Source organism: Mauremys reevesii, linkage group 13 (genome assembly GCF_016161935.1).
Source record: "Mauremys reevesii isolate NIE-2019 linkage group 13, ASM1616193v1, whole genome shotgun sequence".
NCBI classification, from domain to species: domain Eukaryota; kingdom Metazoa; phylum Chordata; order Testudines; family Geoemydidae; genus Mauremys; species Mauremys reevesii.
The window spans coordinates 34,922,896-34,940,799 of record NC_052635.1 but is presented as its reverse complement, the minus strand read 5'-3'; the positions used below and the strand labels follow the sequence as shown (position 1 = coordinate 34,940,799).

Below are 17,904 nucleotides of genomic sequence, written 5' to 3'. Positions count from 1 at the left end.
GCAGATCATCAACTGCAATGAAGCAAGAATTGTGAATCAGTGAATTGTAGAAGTATCTTCCTTTCATGGGGAGGTCTTATTCCACCGCACCTATGTCAGTTCAGCCCTCAGATTCAGGAGTGATCTCAAAAATATCATTAGGATAAGTTTCTCCCAAGGCAGATGTGTGGAAGGACATGAAGAAGTGATATCTTCTTGTGCAGTGTTTAAATGAACCATTATGTCTCAGAAGGGACCTTGTATCTAGACATCTAGATTATTCAGCAGCTAGTGACTTTTGTGGCTGCGGCTTTTACTCTGAAGCAATTGATGAAGCAAAGGAATTTTAAACTGCACCGTTAATTGTAGCAACCGTTTACGTTTGCTTGTGGCTAAATCCACTCCCTCGTGGGCTTGGCACTGGTGAGGGTTCTACATGGGCTGGTAGAAATCCTCCCCTACAGGCTGTGGAGCCCTGATGCTGTACTAGCCCCCACGTCTGTACCAGATGTCCGCAGAGATCTATAGCCAGTGTATCCACATAGCAGTGTGTTCACCTGGCCTGTTCCCCCAGCCCTCAAACTTCTCTGCACGTGAGCATATTTGCACAGGTAATATGCCCGTGCAGTTATTGTGATTGTGTGTGCACAATCCCAGTGCCTGCACACACTGGTCAGTCACCTGTGCATTGCATATGTGGTTATGGTAATGCACAGATTTATTTAACATTATTTAACAAGTTACTTAAGCACATAAATCAATGTCCTTAAAGTTAGGCACATGCTTAAGTATCTTGCTGAATTAGGGCCTAGCTGAGTAATACATGCAGTGCAGAGTCAACAACCCCAGTGGGCTGTGGGACACACAGTGGGAGTGTGCCAGCTACCACAACATTTCAGGAGGTGCAACATACTCTGCCTGGTGCACAGGGGTGTCTTGTACCCCACACAGGGTTGCCAACTTTCTAACTGCACAAAACTGAGCAGCCCTTTCCCACACCTACCCTGCCCCTTCTCTGAGGCCCCTCCCCCCACTCACTCCATCCCCCTCCCTCCATCGCTCGCTCTCCTCCACCCTCACTCACTGTCACCGGGCTGGGGCAGGGGTTCAGGTGCAGGGTGTGTGTGTGGGCTCTGTGGTGGGTCCAGGGATGAGGAGTTTGGGGTGCAGGAAGGGGTTCAAGGCTGGGGCAGGGGGATTGGTGTGTGGGGGGGTGGTATGTGGGCTCTGGGTGGGAGTTTGGGTAGGGGAGGGGACTCTGTGTGGGGCAGAGGGTTGGGATGCAGGCAGGGGTGCAGGGTTCCAGCGGCACTTACCACAGCTCCCAGGAAGTGGCACCCAGGTCCCTGTGTCCCCTAGTCACATGGATGGCTAGGGAGGCTCCGCACGCTACCCTCATGCCCGCAGGTGCCACCCAGCAGCTCCCATTGGTCGTGGTTCCTGGCCAATGGGAGCTGCAGAGATGGCACTCAGGCGGGGGCAGCGCACAGAGCCTCCCTGGCTGCCTCGGGGCCACAGGGACCAGGTGACTGCTTCCAGGAGCCGCGCGGAGCCAGAGCAGTCAGGGAGCTTGCCTTAGGCCCGGCCCCCGCTGCGCTGCTGACCGGACTTTTAACAGCCTGGTCAGCGGTGCTGACTAGAGCCACCAGGGTCCCTTTTCGACCCAGTGTTCCAGTTGAAAACTGGATGCCTGGCAACCCTAAACCCAGGGGCTCTCAGAAAATGCAGTCCTTGTGTTGCCCTGGACGGTGACTGTGTCCTGTTGCTGTGCAGGGGTACAAAGGTGGAAGGCTGCTTTCACCCACCTAGGCCCACTCAGCCATAAGAAACAATCTGGTCTCTGGTTCTGAAAATCGGACCCCTAATTTCTTTAGTGCCAAAATATGATTCTGTGTTAGGTTCAGCATGACATTTCTGGATACATAGCTGCTATTAGAGCTGGGCAAACTCTCCATCATGAAAAGCGTATTCAGCGAATATATCTATCCTCCCTCCCTCCTTTTTTTCCTCTTTGTGACTCATCCATGAACAGGTTTGAATCTTTAGAAGCTCGTCCAATGTTACAGAATTGTTCAAACCCTTTCTGTGAAATTACTTCAGCCCATTGCTTGCACTGCATCTTTTACTGTTGGCTGAGGTTTACTCTTGGTGTGTGATTGGCTATCTGAGTCAGATGGTTTTGTTTCTGCTTCTTGACTCAAACTTCTATAAAGAGAAGGAGGGATTTCCAGGTAGCCCCATGAGTGCTTCTGGCATTGAGACACATTGGCATTTTGCTTTCTCAAAGGTTCTTGCAAACAAACAAAAAATCCCTCATGGGAAATGAATGCAAGAATCATGAATACCATTCAAGCTATGTCACAGCTTCTGTTCTAGTAGATGCTTGTTAGTCTTTTTTGAAGTATCTTGCAACTCTTTTATTATGCAGTCCATGTTAGCGGATGTTATGCCAGCTTCATAAATTCTTGACAATGGTTGCAGCTGACATAACAGAGAGTTCTGAAAACCTGTTCTTATAAGGTGGTTGGTTGGTTGCACTGTTTAAAAAAAACCTCTTCCTTTAATACCGTGTCCATCTGAGGAATTTAGATGGTTCCGATTTTCTAATTTTGTTCCACTAAATTGGATCAAAGATTTTGTTTCCTTTTAATCAATTTCCCTGGAAGGTTCCTTTATTTTTCTTTTCTTCTAGTAGATTTTCCCATAAATTTAGATATTCTCAGTTTATAATATATGACACATTAATAACTATGATGTAAAGAGCTAGTCATTTGAAAAAATGTGGTCTTCTTCTTGGCAAATCATTTATTGCTTTTCCCCAGCTATAAATCCCAGCTGATCAGACTACAGTGACAGGCTAGAGTGGCTTTAGTTTATAGAGATAGTTAATAGAGATTAAAAGCAGTAATAAATGATCTGGTGACAATTGGTAGATTGTTTAATTTGCCTCTTTAATGGAGCATGAGTGCTAAGTTGATTGCAAATTTTCTCAATTAAATTTGAAAAACTTAACTTTTTTTTTTATTTCATGAAAATTGTCCAATTTAGCATCAGAAAAACATACTTTGAAATTTTGTGGGGTTTTTGCTAAAAAATAATAGGATTTGTTTTTAAAAAATTCCCTTTTCAAAATTTAGAATTGGAAATTTCATTGCGACAGAGATAATGTTTGCCTCTTTCAACATCATTTTGTGTAAATCTAGGCAATGGCAATTCCATATTTACCCCGGTGGGTGCTGGCAGAATTTGGCCTGGTAGCTGGGAGCTGCAGACAGTGGGACAATGCATACCCGCAGTTTCAGGCTGAAAGTCCTGGTGTGACAGTAAACTCTCGTTTGCTGCCTGCCATCATCATGCTGTTGTGAGTGTAAGCAAACAACCCAATGCATTATGCAGACCATAAACTTTTGAGCAAAGGTTAATCTCAGCTGCTCTCCTCCATGAGGGATTAAAAGGAAATGCTGTGCATACCCAGCGAGTTACTCTGCAGTGAAGTGAAGCGAGGCCTTGGTTTTCCTGTCATTAATCACGTGCTGGGTTGGTGAGCTGGTTGCAGTATAGAAAGTACCATTCTTAACTCACTTTGTTGCCATCAATGCTGTTTACTCCTTCTCCCCACGGGTCTCATTTAAACAGTAGTGTGCAAGGGGAGGGCCCTCTATTTATTTTGCATTGTTTCTGTTCAAAGGCCCTGTGCAAACTGCTGCTTCAATTGTGCTGGCAACAAGTGCTTTCTAAACTTCTCATCCCACATCTCTCTCCCACTTCCCTACCGTTTTCCAAGGTAGTTCTAGCATGGCACCATTTAGCTTTGTGCAGGCTAATAGTGTGAGACACAGGGCAGCATTGCCAACCCCAAGCACTGGACACAGCCAGGCCCCAAAGTTTGATTTGTTTTTAGATCAATGTTAGGTTCTCTTTCTTTGACTTCTTCTTTTTCGCCTTTTTGGTGTACTTAGGTCATATTTTCAAACTTTTCTCTGCAACCCTGAGGTCCAGAAACATAGCTATTTTATTGATTGATTGATTTGATTTAACGAAAGGTGCAATTTTCACGTAGGCCATTCACCACCCTTCACTCCTATCTGGAAAAAGACTATCCCACCCTTTCTATTGAAATTACCTCCCATCCCTAGTCTCTTCTTGGAAATTCCAGAATCCAGATCTCCCTCCTGCCAGGGCTTAATTTGTAATAAAAGAGATGCTGGGGCTCCAGCAATTAGGAGCTGGGGCCCAAGCAAATTTTTTATTTTCAGAACTGACATGGCACAGGTGCCGGGGCTATGAAATGCCAAGCCTAGAGGTGCCGGGGCTCAGTCCTGGCAAGCCCTGGCACAAATTAAGCACTTCCTCCAGCCTTTGTCCCTTTTCTCCTGCAGCCTTCCCATGCATATATCCCAGAAGGCTTGGAGTGCTTCTGTGACTGTGATTGTTGGATTGAAGTCTCCTCAGGAGTATATGTGCTTCAACTAGGCATGGGGCTCAGGAGCTCTGCTAACGTCTACAGTGCCTCAGGCGAGCAGCTTGTGGTTAATAAACACAGTGTGACAGGAGGAAAGAGATATTTACTTTGGCTCATTAAGTTTCACTCTAAGAAGAGAAGGAAGGATTGTTCTGCTGCTTCATAGCAAATTATGCCTCTGTTGAGCATTTCCTATTGCTCTCAGGTTTTAGTTTGAATTTTATAGGATCAGATATTTTTAGCACCAGAAGGCATCAATTGAGTCATCTATTCCTGTCTTCCCTTTCCCCCATATGGCATTGGACTGAGTCAAGAGCCTTGGGAATCAGGGGAACCTGTTTGGATCAGTTAATTGAAAGCCTGCCTGCTAAGGTGATCTTGGGCTGGCTGAAGTGAACTCTGGCTGGCTGAGACACTGGGAAGGGTGGGTATGTCCAGGGGATGCCTGAAGTTTGCATGGGGGGATAATTGCAATGTGGATCCAGGCTGTAATTCCTCAAATGTCCAATTTTTCTTGTGAGCTCTACTTGTGATGGAGCTTTGGTGGAGCTCCTTCAGGAGCCAGTGCCAGCGCTTGACTGAAGTTGTGGCAGCAATGTTTCCTCATAACCATCTCGCTTTCAGTTTTCAATTTCCTCATTACTTCCATTCATCGCTGCCTCCTTGTCCCTTTTGACCAGTCCGAATAATCTCTCTTCTTACTTTTGGTTCCCTGCAAAGCCCTACAGATTGGGCAAACCAGGTCAGGTAAAGTAGGAGTGAACACCTGAACCTTTATCCAAAACTCAGTTCCAAGCCAAACTTCTTTTGCGCTTCTGAACTCTTTATCTAAAGCTTTTGCACGTTTAGCTTCCAGGTGGTTTTGGTTTTACATACTAAGCCTCTATTCTAAATCTTGTAAGGTTCAGCCATTCCTTTCCAGTACTATCCTAGCACATGTCTATTGTCTTTCATCTGAGCCATGCATAGATCATGATTTCAGACTTTCCTCATTAGACAGCCTGCCTCTAATCCTTTCAACTTTCAGGTAGGGATGGCCACAAGCCAACAACCTTGATTTGAAAAAACCGCTGACCTTTGAGTTTGAGAGGGATCAAAATGCAAACCCAGCATCAGATCAGAATTTTGCAGCTGACCTCATGATAATAGGTCAAATCAAAACTCTGGGACCAAACAACCTGCAGGAGTTTGAAATCCGGGCATGTAACTGAGCCCTGGTAGCTGTTCTTTGGACTCTTTCTCCATAGGTGTTCTTGGAGGTCAGGATAAGCTCTTGGAGGAATTATTGCAGCCAGACTGGAACAGGCCCCAGAGATTAAGATGCCGAGATAATACAGTGATGAGGGCAACATAAGATCCAATGTAGAATAGAAGTTAGCCCCTGATCCCGAGACAAACAAAGCCAATGGGAGCCCTTTCTTGATTTCAATGGACTTTGGATCAAATCCTACCTTTTAACGTTCCTATCAATGTGAGTAATTCCTGATGATGTGAAAGCATTTGGCTAGCGCAGTGAAGGTAGCATATATGTGTTAATCCTGGTTATTTAATTTTTGAAAATGCTCTTGCCCCAGGAGAAAAGGGGACAGGATCCAGCCATGTCTGTGTACACAGCAGAGTGTCTGTTCCTTATGTGATGGCTGGATTGGTGCACCCATGGTGAGCCCATGAGTACGTCTCCCAAGAGGCAGCTCAATTTAGTGATTTTCTTCACATCTCCCATTCCACCCCACTGCTCCTTTCACACACACACACACACACACACACACACACACACACACACACACACACACACACACACACACACACACACACACACACACACACAAAGAATGCCTAGGAAGTTCCTCTCTGGGGACTCAGGTGAGTGTTAGACTCAATGAAGTTTAGTCATAGAATGAGTCAGTACATAGAATGAGTCAGTACATGAAATTTCACCGAAATATGTTGTTTCACCAAAGTGGAAATGTTTCCCCGAGATGTATTGGTCTCAATGAAGTTTTCCTTGGGAAGGTTAGAGAGAGAGAGAGAGAGACCCTCACACTCTCTGGGTCTCCCAGGCGAGGGCCCTAGCCCCCAAACCACCCTCCCCCGCACACTGCGCTTTCCCCAAATTGACACAATTATGTTTTTGTGAAAACATCGGCGTGTTTCTGTTGTGCATTGGACTAAAACAAACTTTGGAACCTCAAAAATCGCTCTGTCGTTGTCATCCTCCCGTCGGCATGCGAGGAAAACAGGGTAATGCTTGGCAGCCCTCCCAGCCAATGGAGGACGCATGACCCTGAAGCAGGACTAGATCTGCTTATCCAAAGTGAGGCGTTGCAGGGTGAAAGTGGAAGAGACGAGCGGCACCTCTTGGGGTGATGGGGGAGGGGGGTGTTGGGTGAAGCTGGAAGGATCGGTGATTATTTAAAATAATGCTTGCAAGGGCGTTACTAGAGTTTGTCACTTGGAACCCAACGCTGCCGGCTACACAGCTGTTAACAACACTCCCTTGGGGCAGGATCGGGCCCAGAGTGTGCTTATCTCAAGGGTTGATTGTCTCCAGTGAGGTCTGTGAACCACTTCCTGTCTTCCAACTTCTTCTTACAAAGAGCCATCAGCTTTTCTGCAGGGGACTTGTGAGGAGCAGATGGTAGTTGGCTCTCTGCAGCTGGACAGAGGAGGAAGGGGAAAGCGAGCAGGTGCAAGGAGCTTTCCCACACCCATGCACACCTGCACAGGGGTCAGCCACAATCCCAATCCACAAGCACCCTAAGTGCTGCATAAATCCTTATGGCATTGCTAGCCATCCCAAAGTGCTAGGGGAGGCATGGACTCACCCTCTTCCTCATTAGCTGGCATCAAGGTTGGATGCTTTTTTAAAAGATCTGCTCTAGGAATTGTTTGGGGGCAGTTCTCTGGCCTGTGTTATGCAGGAGGTCAGACTAGATGATCCCAATGGTCCCTTCTGGCTTTGGGCTCTATGAATATGAATGAGAAAAGCATTCTGCACCACCAGAAAGATGTAGGAGCCACCTCCCTTCCTGCCAGAACACAGAACACAGCCTGTCGTGTGCTCTGCACGTCTGAAGCGTGGCACATGGAGCGATTTGCTTCCCCCTTTCCCACCCTCCTCCCCTTTTGTGAGGCTGGGGCTCGCAGAGGCACAGCACAACCCCCCCCCCCCCCCAGCATTTCTCTTTTTCTCTCATGTCACTGGGCATATTGTATTTCTTGGCACTGAGGATCCATGACATCTTGATTTGCAGACAGTCAAATAAAATAGAAAAATAATGCACAGTTTAATAGGTTGACACGCTGCTTCAGGCCAAGTGCGAGTATTTCTTTAACATTTGCTTTGCTGCCTTATGTCAGTAACAGTTGCTATTGAAAGTAAACATCCCAACTGGTTAAATCAACAGTGTTTTATTTATTCAAGCTCATAAACTACAGTAGCTGGAGGTCACTTTATGAAGTGCCGACCCCTGGGGGAGAAGAAGAAATAATGTGAAATTATTGCATACAGGCCATCCATCGTGAGCCTTAGCGGAAGGGGATTTACTGGTGATTAATATTCTTTGCAAAGGAACACAATAATCTTATGGAAACAACACACCAGTGAATCTTCTGTCATCTTACAAGTGAAAACATGGCATATGCTAAGATCCTAATTTCTTTGCCAGTTCCATTACAGTTGTGGCTCAGGGAGAAAATAATACAGCAAAAAATAGTAAATAATAATAATTAATAATAGAATATTCAATTTGCAAACAACTTAATGGCAGCTGGATGCATACAGGTAAATGTCATCTGAATAAACCATGTTATGCACCATGACCTCACCTCTTCCCCTACTGCTCCCATTAACCGTATGCCTGCCTCAAGGAGAAAAACCAGACCCTGTGATTGAAACTCTTAGTACTGGTTATTTTAATCCTCCGATCCTGACGTTTTAATTAGCTATGGAATGTTTCACTGTCCTAAACTGTCATCTAGTATTTTGCGGTTCGGGGGGTGGGGGCATAGTCACCATTCCACCCCCAGAAATGGCAGCCTTTCAATGACGGGCAAAATGATCCCAATATATAAGCACAATTTTCAGAGGAACAAGAGGTGCAGTTGCAAGCACAAAATTCACTTGCATCTGGGGGCCTAATTTATGCATGTAGTTATGATCGCTGCATGTGCACATTGGTAACTGTGTGCAAATGACTGTAATTGCCGATTTGTGTATGCAGTTGCCAGATTTGGCCACACAGTTGCTGAACCTGCATGGGCAAATCAAGTGTGGATTTTGAATACATAGTTGCATGGGCCAGTGTGAAAAGTACTTTTAGAATTAAAGGTGCCCGTAAAGGAAAACAGGGCTTGGAATGCATGCACACATCCCCGTGCATCTGCTACCCTCTGTGGGCCCCTGCAGGGCTCAGAAGCAGGAGTGAGCGTGTGCCCTTAAAGGAAACTGGATTTAAGGCTTCCTGCCTCAGACACTGAAATCAATAGAAGCTGCAGTGGGTGCTGGGCTCCATTGAAAATTAGGCCTGTGGTGTGACCCTGTAAAGAAACATCCCACCTTCATTGTGACACAACATTGGACTGAATGAGAGGACATACTACTGCTCCAGGTGAAGTTTAAGTGTGTCCTCCTTTAAATGCAATAGATGGGGTTTTTTATGAATATTATTTACTCTTAAGCTTTCAGGGCTATAAATCTGTCTTTGTGATAAATCCAATTATGAACTCATCAAAACCTTGAGTATTTAAAAAGAGGGATTAATCATACAGCCATGTGGAAGAAATTAACAGCTTCTGTGAAAGTTGTCTGCATAGATACTCTTCATTGGCATCTTCTTAGTCCAGCTGTCATAATACATTTGATGGGTACAATAAGGCATAAGATTGTCCTAAATTCAAAGCAAAACAAAACAAAAAAGCTACAATGACACGGTTACTGTGATAAATATGAAACTATATTTTTTAAATAAGCATAAAGTGTATTCTGGGATTGGAGGTGGAGTTTGTCAGCTGAGCCTGTACCCAGTCTCCATAGCATCACTTGCAAAAAAAAATGTGCACACAAATACATTTGGGCTAAACACCAGGCCTGGTCCCAGGATGGTGTTTGATCCTTTCCAGATGTCTGTTCTGGGGAAAGACTCCTGGATCATGGCTTTTTTCAGATACTGCTGCTTGTGAACAAGCAGGCTTGCTTGAGGAAACAGGTTAATGTGGATGGAGATGCGATTCCTAGAAGCTTTTTTCCTGCCCGTATGAATTGTTCTAACTCATGTTAAGCGACGATTATGATCTGGAAGATGCTATATTACATTTCCGTAGAGGAGCCTCATGTGCTTCAAAACTCTCTCTCTCCCCCTCCTGCAAGGCAGCAAAGTATTATTCTCCCCAGTTGCTTGACTGGGATAACTAAATCCAGAGAGGTGGAGAAATATTTCTGGTCTATGGCTCCATCCTGGTCCCGACTTGCCCCATCCTGTAGATACCACCCTCTGTGTTATAGATGGGCATCAATCAATAACATATCTCCACACTGATCCTCCTTCAGCTGGTCTTTTCCTTGTTGTTTATCCTGTTACGTTAAAATTTTCTCTTTCTGTAGTGCATAGACCTGTTACTCAGTTATCCCTGCAGAGGCAAGTAACCCCACAAGGTCATAGAATGCAGCAGAGCTGTGCTGCAGCCACTGCTGCAGCTTCATGACTGCAGGGGCTTGTGTGTGCCAATGGTGCTGTGTGCATGCAGTGGCCCATCTTGGGTTTCCAAGTAGCTGTTTGAGGGTACAAACATAGGGCTTTGTGTACACAGCAGTTGTGCATTGTTGTTAGTGAATGGATTGTTCTGAAGCCTTTTTATGTTGTCTGTCCTGCTGGAAAGGAGTGGAGTTTTGTACTGGTTTTCTAAAAAAGGAATTCAGTGTTGTTCAGTGGAATCCTTCTGGCAGGTGGAATGTTAAGGCTCCTGGATTGTAGTGTGTGAGCATTTAAAATTTGGCCATTTATTTGGAAACAGACATGGGCACGCTCCAGCTTATTCATCCAAGCTGTCCTTTGTTAAGGGCAAGAAGTAAGGCCAGCACAGCTACAACTTTGGAGCCAGCTCCTGAATGTTTCCAAATAAAAGGTCTTGAGTAAGTTTATGTTTCCTTTTTTAACCTAAATTTAGCATCTTAGAGAAGCTCCTTTGGCAGCAAGAGAATGGTAACGATGACAAGATCAATCCGTGGATAGTTCTGTGAAGATCTGGAAAGTCCTGGTAAAACATATTTTATTTCATTCATGTCTGCATTTTGTCTACAGCCCAAAGATCTGCTCATGAGCTTCCAATGGTTGAAAGACAAGATATTGAGAGCTGCCTAGTTTACGGTGGACAGCAGATGATCCTGTCTGGTCAGAATTTCACAGCAGAGTCTAAAGTTGTATTCACTGAGAAGACGTCAGGTAAGGGAGATTTTGCAGTGTTTCTCTGATGAAATGTACAGTCTTAGGAACTGATCCTAAAAATTATGAGTACATACACATTATGAGTAACTGTACTCATATGAGTAATCCCACTAAAGTTCACATGAGTAAAGCCATTGCAGTCACTGGAGCTAATCATATAAGTAAAGTTACTCATGGGAGTAAATATTTGCGATAGGCCCTTAATTTTCAGGCTCCAATAAATAAATAGTAAATCAAGGGCACCTTGTTATGCGAGGCCCAGAGGAGTACAAAGAAACCATGGATCAGCAGAAATATGAAACCTTATCAAAGAAATACGATGACATTTAGGTATATTGTTGCAATTTTCTAATGCTATTTGTATTTCATTTTTTAAAAGCTAAATACTATCATAGATATATTTGAAACTGAATTTTTTCTATTGCAAATCCAGTACAAAATGAGTCCATCTTCTTTGAAAAAAACATGAATCCTGTGTATTTTTTTTGTAAAAATAGAATGATTTTTGTATTCCTATTGAAATGAAAAGAAAGTTACTTTTAATCTATTGTTGCATATATATTGCATACCTATCATTTCAACTTTTTCCTTAGAGAGAACAATTTTAAATACAAAACAACAACAAAATCATAATTTTCCACGTTTTCAGTGTGAAAATAGCTCCTCCATAGAATAGTGAAATTTCAGGCATGTGAAAAGTCCTGAAATGAATTGGAAAATAGTTTAATGTGAAATTTCACAAAAAATTATTTCTCACTTTTACCCTTTTTATAAGCCAACTAACTTGATATTGTTCTTGTATCATACTGATATACATTTTATCGACTAAGAAACTGATTCTGTAAGGCGCTGCGGGTACGTCTATATAGATAAAAGACCCCTGGCATGGCTGCAGCTGGCCTGGGTCAGCTGACTCGAGCTTGTCGGGCTCATGCTGCGTTGCTATAAAATTGCAGTGTAGATGTTTGGGCTCAGACTGGAGCCTAGGCTCTGAGACCCCACAAGGATGGAGGGTCTAAAAGCCTGGGCTCCTGCCCCATCCTGAATGTCTGCACTGCAATTGTTAGCTCCACAGCCCGAGCCCTGTGAGCCCAAGTCAGCTGGCCTGGGTTCTGACACTCAGTGCCGCAGGTATTTTGGCAGTGTAGACATACCCTCGGTGTCTCAAGAGGTTCTGAGCACTCTTAATTTTACCTGTCAACAGTGCTCAGCACCTTGCAGGATTTGACCCTAAATTCAGCAAGTCACCCTAAAAAATGTCAGCAAAAATTGCATTTTGTATTTACAAAACCCACATTTGCTTGCACAAACTATGCATTGCATACACAAATACAGATTTACATATGCATGATCAAAATTGATGATCTCCCATCAGAAGTAATGTGCCCCCTTTTTTTTAGTGTGCAGCTATGCAAGTCAGGTGATTGTCTATATAAACACATTCAGCTATTTGCACCTTCAGTTACCTGATTTGTGTGTGTAACTATAATACCTGCAGGTGAAAATCAGACTTGTAATTGAACCGCTTAAGTATTTCAGAAGCTGGCCCCAAGTGAGGAATTAGCAGAAGGAACAGATGAACTCTTAAATGTCAGTAGCAATAAAATAAAATAAAAATATTTAATCTAGCTGTCTAGGGAAGAATCCCCCCACCTTCCTTCAATAACATCACATGCAAATAGTATTGGTTCGTTAAAACCATATATATTTTCCAAGTTTTCCAAGCAGCCTTAGTGGCTCTTGGCAGAACACACAGTTAAGGTTGCAATTTACAACTGTATATGTTTGATATGTCCTTTCTCCTCCTCTCCCTCCCCCACATGCCACCACCTTTATTTTGTCTGTTTAAGGCTTGTCTACAAGGTGGGATGGTAGGCTCTACAGGGGTGTGATTTCTAAAGTGCACTAATGAATTGCACATTAATTGGTCTGTATAGATCCAGCCTGAGAGGTTCCCTAGTGCACTTTAACATAGCACCGTTTGAAACGGTTTAGTGTGTTTCAGCCGGGTCTACATGGACCAATTAACGTGCTGCACACGAGTGCGCTTTAGAAATCACACCCCTGAAACGTGCATTACCCCACTGCGTAGTCAAGCCCGTAGGAAGTCCCTGCCTCTACAAGTGTACAGCCTATTATACGTTTTTACAGTGCCTAGCACCGGAATCTTGAAGTGTTGCTAGAACGAAAAGAATGATAGTTGCTCAGGGGTTGTAATTTTTGCTAGAGTCATCCTTACCATCTTTGCTAACCTCTCCTTACTGTGTGTTCATAATGGCATGTCGGAATCATGTTTATAACAGTATTTGAGACCCTTGGGTGCAAGCTGCTGGAGAAGCACTAAGAATTTTTTTTAAAGGAGTAGCTTGAGTGCTGCAGCTCTGATCGTCATGCTCTCTTATAAGAAACACTGATAAGCTGTTCAGAAGCAAAGCCAAAATAAACCCACAGTAGGTGGGTTGTGCATCTTTCTGGTGCCCCCATCATTGTTGCTTCCGCTTTCAGATAGCTAAGCGGCCCTAGTGAGCCTATGCAAGGATTACATCTTTGTGAAGGAAGGAAGCTGCACCAGCACACAGGGAAAGTACAATTATCTCAGAGTTTCACTTTGTGAACTCATGGGCCTTGTCCACATGGGGAAATTGCCTCAAAAATTTCCCACATTGGCTTTCCCCGTTTCGGTTCCATCGGTGCTAACAAGAGTGGGAGCACTAGCGTAAACAGGGCACTAGCAAGTATGGGCGTTTAAACACTGTACAGTGTGTACAACTGCTCTGAACATGCTTAGATGATGTGATCCTTAAAAGGTGAAGTTTCAGGCCGCCCTAGCGATCCAGCTGACAGAACCAGCGGGGGTGAGGATCAGAATTTTTTTTTTTTTTTGGCAAAGAGACTAGCACACACGTCTCCATGCAGCGAGAAATTTTAATGTACCCTTTCTGCTGTGAATCTGCCATTTGCTCAATCTGACAATTTTGATCTGAATTGCAAACACTCCAGAATCTGGGTGTGTTTGGATGTGGGGTCTCTCCACTGAACTGGAAACTGAGGACGTATGACATGGCGTGCAATAAGAACCAGAGCTAGAGGGCTATTAAAGTGTTTAATAATAAATTAAAATTGACTTTCTAAACTGAACCCCTAAATTTGCCATTCCTGAGATGACCTTTCAGTTTCTTCTTTGGAATTTATAGAAAACTCAACATTCATCATTAGAGAAACGACACTCTACCCATATTTGATACTAACATACAATATGCCATAAGGAACAATGGTAAATGTTGCTGAATTTTGTGTACAAACTATTTCACTACATCAAAGAGGGCATTATAGATTTTTCCCTGGGCAACTCATTAGGTGATAGGCTGAAATATTTTTGCCTGGCAATGTTAAAATAACCGGTGCTTACTCTGTTGTACTGACCACAACACAAATTGATGAACTCACTAACCAGCACTGTATAAAACTCTGTTGTTTTAAGACTGGTACAGGAAATGGTAGCAGGAAGTGAACTTCAGTGGCTGGGTGCTACAGTTAAGCACTGTAGTCTTGAGCTCCAACCACGTACTGCATTGCATGCTTTTATTAGGCAGGCATCTCAGAACTAAGGGCCAGATCCTCAGCTGGCGTAAGTCATTATAGCTGCGTGAAGTTAATGGAGCTACACTGATTTACATCAGTTAAGAATCTGGCAGAAAGTGGGTTAAGATTTGCACTTACTTGGTTCTAACTCAAGTAAATATCATACTTGAGTCTATAAAACTTGATAAGGGAGCAAGTGATTCTGCAGACAAGCATTCATTTTCTGAGGCCAAATTAGTCTTTTTATGTTGACATTGGTAGAGGCGGGCTCCAATGTCGGAGAAGGGTTTCAAACGTCCAGAAATTCAAGGCTGTTCATGTTTTAGTTGAGCCTTAATCTTACTAGTAAAATCTATGTAAAAAAAAGTTCTGGAATTTCCCTTTTAGATTTGTTTTAATTACCATGTAGTAATTTGCAAATTACAAGCCTTCTGTTGCATTGTATTTACTCCCATTTTGTGTGCTGGTTATTGCTGCTTTCTGCAAGTGGTAGAAAAGCGTCCTGTTCCTCTGGGAGAATCGTACATATGCATGGTGTTTTTCTTTGCCAAACTCTTATGGTGGCCACATGGACATCATGAATCATCTGTAGGACAATGCAGGAGGTGGAAGAACAACCCAAATGGAAAGTGTATGTCTTTGGAGTAGATTCACCATAAATCTTTCATTAACTCAGCTATACAGAATAGGGAGAGGAAGTGGCTGCCTCTGTGCCCTTTGAACTTGGTGCAGCTGTTGAGGTCTCTGATGCTTAAAGTCCATTTAAGAAAAATCTCCCCAACCCTCCACATTCAAACAGCAGAGTCCTGATTTTTTTCTCCCCCTAGAGTCTGTCTATCTCACATTTCTGAGGTTCCCATCTCTGTGGTATCTAAGGCTCCAATCCGGTAGCAATGTATATACACGGACCCCTGACTTGCTATGGAGGCTGACTGACTTCAGAGGGGCTGCATGTGGCCTGCCCAGTCTTGGCTGCCGGGGACAGGGCAGGGCCTAGCATGCTGCGGGGGAGGGGCTATGGCTCACTCTTCCCCTGTCCCTGGCAGCTGAGTCTGGGTGGGGAGTGGCCCACTTCTGCCTTAGCTGCCAGGGACAGGGTCCAAGCGAGCAGGATCACCCTCTCCCCCCAGCATGTTTCTGGCTCACTTGGCCTCTGTCCCCACCAGGGCTGCCAGGGAGAGTAGCTTAATGTGTGTGTGGGGGGGAGGTGCAGGAAGAGAAGGTCAGAGCCTCCCCCCTGCAGGTAACATGGGGTGGGGAGAGCATGGTGGCGCAGGGCTGGGCGCAGGGCCGGGAGGAGGGGGGGGTCACTGGGCAGGGTAGACACATGGGCTGGTCACATGTCCTCCTCTTTAGATTGTAACCCCACTACCCCATATGGGGAGGCACAAATCGTCTATGACTGCAAGGTCGATATTATCTCTTTGTACACATGGGGGACCTTGAGGCACTTGCCAGAGGCAACACAGAAAATAAGTGGCAGAGCCAAGACGAAAGCTCAGGACTCCCTGAGTGCCAACCCTCTTCTCATTCCTCCTGCAGGAAGTTATACAGAGTCTGCTGCTTCCTTTTTGAAGGTGTCTCAGTAGCATTCACTATGTCATGCAAGAGACTGCTTAATTACCAAATATACTGCAGATGATAATCCTGCTCTACCAGTGAGAATAAAACATTGGTCTTCAACAGGGTTGCTTGCACCAGTGTAAGGAATAGCAGAATTTGGCCCAGTGTATTAATTGTTCCACTAGAAATTTTCTCTGCTGCGCTCTGCTCCCTTTCCGACAGTCTGCCCTACGCAGAATCGGAACCTAATAAGGTTAACGTGTTTAGATGAACTTTGCAACGCATGATCTCTGAGCAGGCTTCAAATTAGGCAAAAACAGTTTGCACTTCCCTGGTAGCTACAAAAGTGGATAGATTTCTCATCCTGATTTACATGCAGTCTCAGTGACCCCACCACAGTGAATCCAAAAGGAAAGTCCCTACTCTGTTAAGAAGCATATCTCTTCATTGCTCTGTTCTTTTATTATAGCATCAGAGCCCCAAGTCATGGACCATGACCCAGCTGTAGCAGGCACTGTGCAAACACAGAACAAAAAGACGATTCCTGCCCCAAGGGGCTTACAAGCTAAGTATAAGACAAGGGACGAAAGATGGAGACAGCCAGTCAGGGGAACACAGGGAACCAGTGAGACACTATTGGTCAGCATGACAGGCTGTGCTCTCTGCACACCAGCAGCCTAATGGTTGTCAAGTTTTTTGTAGGGCTCAAAGCAAAAAAGAGTGTTGAGGAAGGATTTGAAGGTTGATAATGAGGTAGCTGTGCAGACGTTCACAAGGAGCTGCTCCCAAGTGTAGGGGGCAGCATAGGAGAAAACACAAAGGGGCTTGTTTGAAAATTTAACAAGTGAGCAATGGAGGCTGGCGTCAACAGCTCAGTCATGAGTGACAGATGACAGGTAGGGTGGGTATTGGCTATGATGGGCCTTGAAAGTGAACATAAGCAACTTGTGTTTGATGTGCTGGCGAGGTGGGAGCCGGTGGAGTTATTCAAAGAGAGGGGTGCCTTGACCAAAGTGATCGGCTAGGAAACTGCTCTTTGCAGCAGCATTCTGACTGGATAAGAGCAGGGCAGGTTTGCACTTGTCAAGGCCAGAGAGACGGCTGTGTCTGTAATGGAGATGCACTGTGATAAAGAGCCTGAATGAGCGTTTCAGCTGTGTGGAGGGATAAGAACGGCAGTGTCTTAGAGATGTTATGCAGAAAGAATTGGCAAGATTTAGCCATAGCCCGGATGTGAGGATCTAGAGAGAGGTCTGAGTTGAAGAAGATGCTCAGGTTACAGGCCTGTTTGAAGGGCAGGATGATGGTGTTGTCCCTAGTAATTGAGAAAGGAGGCAGTAGGGAATATTTCGGGGTGGGGGTTCGGAGCTGTGTTTTAGTCACACTTAACTTGAGCTGGTGGCTGGACAGCCACTATATGTCAGAGAGATTGTTTGGGTATAGCTGTCACAGGAACTACTGTAACTGCTCTTGTGCACTTATACGGGTGCTTCTAATCTGTGCGAGCAAGTCCCTGATTGCATACACAAAATGAGTGATTGCATGTTCAAATGTGCCTAATAAACCATCTGTGCTCCATTTGCCTGCTTTGCACAAAGTAATTATGCCTGCGCACATAGGCAGACATGCAAATACACAAGCCAAAGTTTTTGGAATACTCATCCCTCACTGCCCTCTAATAATAAACAACTGAGTTTGTTTGCACTATTTCTGTTGCTGATTTCTAACAACACCAACACAGCCTTCACCACACACATCAGTACGCTGACACTGGGCAAGTACGTCCGGTTCTCAGAAACATATCACGGTGATTGTAAAAATAACACATTTTGCAGCAAATTTTCTGTCAAGAGTTGCACTCTTTAAATATTCCAG

The 17,904-nt window shown here is 44.5% G+C and overlaps 1 protein-coding gene across 6 annotated transcripts in view; it reads left to right on the top strand.

The window, feature by feature from the left end:
- The window catches only part of NFATC2 (nuclear factor of activated T cells 2), a 131,473-nt gene that overhangs the window by 54,734 nt on the left and 58,835 nt on the right, over positions 1–17,904 (top strand). For all 6 annotated transcript variants that reach the window (XM_039498322.1, XM_039498321.1, XM_039498325.1 and 3 more), the window contains exon 6: positions 10,741–10,881. In XM_039498322.1, coding sequence (XP_039354256.1) covers positions 10,741–10,881 — 141 coding nt within the window. The remainder of the gene's footprint in view (positions 1–10,740; positions 10,882–17,904) is intronic.